Here is a 2357-nt window from a genome sequence, read left to right on the forward strand (position 1 = left end):
CGCACACAACGTCACAAACAACAACTCCTACTACTTACAGTCCACGATTTCCGTGAAGAAAAAGAATAGCAGCCACCGTTTCAGGTTTAAGTAATATTACACGAGAGGTGTGGTTTAACGTGATTATTGCCACGACAGTGATGCGGTCAGGAACGAGACGTAGTCGAGTTCCGCAAGCATCACTGAAGTGGCAATAATCACGTTAAACCACACCCTCGAGTGCAATATTGTAATTATACAACAGTTACCCTTAAAACTAAGAAAATCGCTGAAAAAACATATTTTTTTAATGACAAATGTATTTACTACGATCACAAATGTCCCAAGAAACTAGCTAGCCTAGCCACCTAGTTTGCTGCGCTCTGGGAGAACAGAGCAGCTGAATTCTTTGTTTTGATTAGGTGTGGAGTGGTGCTCGTTTGAACCACGGCTAGAAGGCTGTTTCAACCAATCAGATTGCTTCCTCGAAACGACCTGTGGTATAATTTAGATTAGCACTTCTCTTGGGTCTTTACTCTTAGGTCTTGGGTTCCGGGCGGACCGGATAGGATCATTTGGGTGACGGCTGGGTCTTTGCAGGGAGTGTTGTTGGTCTGAGGAGGCTCTTCAGCGAAGGCTTTCTCCAGAACCCACAGGATGGACCTGCGGAACACGTCCTTGAAGCTGTGACTGAACACGTACAGCAGCGGGTTCAGGCAGCTGTTGAGCAGCGCCAGGGCACGGGTTATGGGAAACCCGAAGCGGAGCACAAGCTCCAGCGTGCCACTGGGCTCATCCGTCCAATTATACAAAACCTGAATCAGCCGTGTGACGTGGAAGGGGATCCAGCACAGGAAGAACGCGGCGATGACAGTCGCCATGATTTTGAAGGAGCGACCCGATTGGTCAGCCAGCAAGCGGGTATTCCTGATCCGGTATGTGATGACGGAATAGCAGAAGACGATGACGGAGAAAGGAACCACGAATCCCACCAGGAAGTTAGTGGTGACGCCTCTGACGGTGGACGCGTAGCCGTCTAAGCACCAGACCATACCTGCACGATAGGGCTTTGTGTCCGTGAAGATGACGTGAGGGGAGCTCAGAGCCAAGGCCACAACCCAGACTCCCAGACTGACCCAGGACGCCTTTCTGACCGTGCGGTGTCCACTGCACCGGGCCCACAGCGGACGCACCACGCGCACACATCTGTCCACGCTGATCAGCACCAGAGTGAAGATGCTGGCGTACATGTTCACGAAGAATACCATGGCGTCCATCTTGCACATGAACCAGCCGAAAGGCCAGTGGAAGTCCAGGGCGCTCCGTGTGATCTTCAGGGGCAGGAAGGCCGTGGCCAGGAAGTCGGCCACGGCGAGGTTGAGGTACCAGACGGTGTTGACGGTTTTCTCCATCCTGAAGCCCGTGGCCCAGATGACCACGCCGTTCCCCAACACGCCGAGCACACACACCACGCTGAAGATGACCGCCGACGTGACGTAGATGGTGTGGAAGATCTTATTCCAGTCATAATCCATCCTAAAATAACAAAAGCTTTGTTTTAACACACCATGTATTATTATTATTATTATTATTATTAAGCAATATTACACGAGAGGGTGTGGTTTAACGTGATTATTGCCACGACAGTGATACGGTCAGGAACGAGACAAAGTCGAGTTCCGCAAGCATCACTGAAGTGGCAATAATCACGTTAAACCACACCCTCAAGTGTAATATTGCAATTGTACAACAGTTACCCTTAAAACTAAGAAAATCGCTGAAAGAATTTTTTTTTTTAATGACAGATGTAGTCACTACGACCACAAATGTCCCAAGAAACTAGCTAGCCTAGCCACTGACTTTGCTGCGCTCTGGGAAAACAGAGCAGCTGAATTCTTTGTTTTGATTAGGTGTGGAGTGGTGCTCGTTTGAACCACGGCTAGAAGGCTGTTTCAACCAATCAGATTGCTTCCTCGAAACGACCTGTTGTATAATTATTATTATACATTATTATTAACTAGGGGTGTGTTCGGAAATGCGCACCAGGAATGTGGTCAGTTTGTTGAGTGTGGTGGGCTGTGACGCATTCACACTGATTCACACCGGACAACCCCAGCTTCAGGGTAGGGTCGCTCAGTGGACAACCCCAGCTTCAGGGTAGGGTCGCTCAGTGGACAACCCCAGCTTCAGGGTAGGGTCGCTCAGTGGACAACCCCAGCTTCAGGGTAGGGTCGCTCAGTGGACAACCCCAGCTTCAGGGTAGGGTCGCTCAGTGGACAACCCCAGCTTCAGGGTAGGGTCGCTCAGTGGACAACCCCAGCTTCAGGGTAGGGTCGCTCAGTGGACAACCCCAGCTTCAGGGTAGGGTCGCTCAGTGG

At 50.5% G+C, this 2357-nt stretch overlaps 1 protein-coding gene across 1 annotated transcript; it reads right to left on the reverse strand.

Moving 5' to 3' along the window:
• Positions 1-491: 491 nt before the first annotated feature.
• LOC306912813 (formyl peptide receptor 2-like) lies at positions 492-1514 on the reverse strand (the record flags this gene model as incomplete). The annotated part of the gene is made up of 1 exon (XM_079489269.1): positions 492-1514. One exon carries the CDS (start codon positions 1512-1514, stop codon positions 492-494), a length of 1023 nt encoding a protein of 340 aa, XP_079345395.1.
• Positions 1515-2357: the final 843 nt, after the last annotated feature.

This window comes from Electrona antarctica (genome assembly GCF_951216825.1).
Source record: "Electrona antarctica genome assembly, chromosome: 20".
Lineage (NCBI taxonomy): Eukaryota > Metazoa > Chordata > Actinopteri > Myctophiformes > Myctophidae > Electrona > Electrona antarctica.